Genomic DNA, 1,933 nt, shown 5'->3' with positions numbered 1-1,933 from the left:
TTGTATTAATCAGAATTTTCCTGCTGTGTAGTGTATTTGCCAAGCATGGGCACCTAGATTCTCTAGGTACTTCCTTGGCAACTCTTCCTCAGTTGCATTACTGCAGCCTGGTGTATTTTATAGAAAGAATACCCTTGAATTAGAGAAGAGACAGGATTTTCATAACATCCGTCACTGTGGAGCCACTGCATGGTACCAAGCTCTGTGCTAGGTTTGTCTTGTCCTAAGCATGTCAAGCAGGGCCTGTCTCCACATGGGCCTGTCTCCACAGGGCCTGTCTCCGATGGGGGCAGCTCTGGGTATGTTGAGACCAGGTAGCTCTGTTCTTAGCTGACTGGATCGGGCTTGAACTTGACCCAAGGTGGGATCTGCTAGTCCAGAATGCTTTATTAAAACCAGGGATTCTCGATTTTGGCAACACCCTTGGATCATCTGAGAAACTTTAGAGAAATACTGATAGCCAGTCTTCTCTGAAGACAGTGGAATCAGAATCTCTGGGGATGTCTAAACAGGCAAAAAGTGGAATAATAAGATTCCTGTTCGATTTCGACTTTCGGCTCGGAGGAGGTCAAGGTGCAACTTTCTTCGGTCCTCCCAAATCCGGGTTCATCTGACACCAGCCGCCTCCACCATGCCACCTAAGTTCCACCCCAACGAGATCAAAGTCGTGTACCTGAGGTGCACCGGTAGGGAAGTCAGTGCGACATCTGCCCTGGCCCCCAAGATTGGCCCCCTGGGTCTATCTCCAAAAAACACTGGTGATGACATCACCAAGGCAACTGGTGATTGGAAGGCTCTGAGGATTACAGTGAAACTGACCGTTCAGAACAGACAGGCCCAGACTGACGTGGTACCTTCTGCTTCTGCCCTGATCATCAAAGCCATCAAGGAACCACCAAGAGACAGAAAGAAGCAGAAAAACATTAAGCACAGTGGAAACATCACTTTTGATGAGATTGTCAGCATTGCCCGACAGATGCTGCATCGGTCTTTAGCTAGAGAACTCTCTGGAACCATTAAAAAGATCCTGGGGACTGCCCAGTCTCTGGGCTGCAATGTTGATGACCGTCACCCTCATGACATCATAGATGAAATCAACAGTGGTGTGGTGGAATGCCCAGCTGGTTAAGAACTGCGAAGAAAAATAATAAATTGTATTTGACAAAAAAAAAAAAAAAGATTCATGCTCTCAGAAATCTGCACTGGGAAACGCAGAGGGCATCAGGCCCTTGGCAGCAGATGTTGAGGGTGAGAGATGCATTGAAGGGGATCTGGAGTTGGTCTTGCAAACTCAGAAAGGAAGGCAAAGAAATATGAGTTTAGAAGGATCTATGCAGTGGAGAAAAGATACAGCAGAGAGGGTTGAAGACACCAGCTGGTCATGGAAAAGAGAGTGGCTGGGTGGAGAAGGATGCAGACACATGAAGCTGTTAAGAGGACCCAAAAGCAGCCTTGGATCCCTACACCACCCTTTCACCAATTCCAGTTCCATTAGGCTTGACTGTATGCCTGTGCTTACTCTTTAAGATCAGAGAGCATCAGTTTCCCTTATTGCTGGTCAAATCAGAGGTCTTTCTTAAAGTAACAGGAAACCTGAGACAGCTGCTTCAAACTGTAAAGAGGGTTTATTAGTTCATGATGAAAGTCCGGTGATAGCGTAGATTTCAGGAGAGGCTTAACCCAGCTGCTGACTTTGTGACCAAAGCCTTGTTTCTTGTGGTTTGTCTGCTCTACCATCCTCAATGTTGACTTCATCCCAGTTTGGACACCTCTCACATCCCAAGGCGGCTGCCAGCAGCCCCTGCAGCTACCTACTTTCTTCTTAACATCCATCCAAAAAAGAGAGTATTTGTGTTCCAGCATCTGCAGCACGTGTCTTCAGGTTCACTCTGATTGGATCAGTTTAGGGACACAATCATTCACGGTTGGCCAA

At 47.0% G+C, this 1,933-nt stretch overlaps 1 protein-coding gene across 1 annotated transcript; it reads left to right on the top strand.

The window, feature by feature from the left end:
* Positions 1 to 573: 573 nt before the first annotated feature.
* LOC132375344 (large ribosomal subunit protein uL11-like) lies at positions 574 to 1,129 on the top strand. Its single transcript, XM_059940604.1, has one exon. The coding sequence runs from the start codon at positions 632 to 634 to the stop codon at positions 1,127 to 1,129; it is 498 nt and encodes a 165-aa protein (XP_059796587.1). The 5' UTR covers positions 574 to 631.
* Positions 1,130 to 1,933: the final 804 nt, after the last annotated feature.

The sequence above is a fragment of the Balaenoptera ricei genome, chromosome 11 (genome assembly GCF_028023285.1).
Source record: "Balaenoptera ricei isolate mBalRic1 chromosome 11, mBalRic1.hap2, whole genome shotgun sequence".
NCBI classification, from domain to species: Eukaryota; Metazoa; Chordata; class Mammalia; order Artiodactyla; family Balaenopteridae; genus Balaenoptera; species Balaenoptera ricei.
The sequence above is the reverse complement of the archived record's forward strand: the minus strand, read 5'-3'. Positions and strand labels throughout refer to the sequence as shown.

What these genes read in the sequence shown, in the direction of transcription:
- LOC132375344 (XM_059940604.1), top strand. Translation starts at nt 632, where the DNA reads ATGCCACCTAAGTTCCACCCCAACGAGATCAAAGTCGTGTACCTGAGG.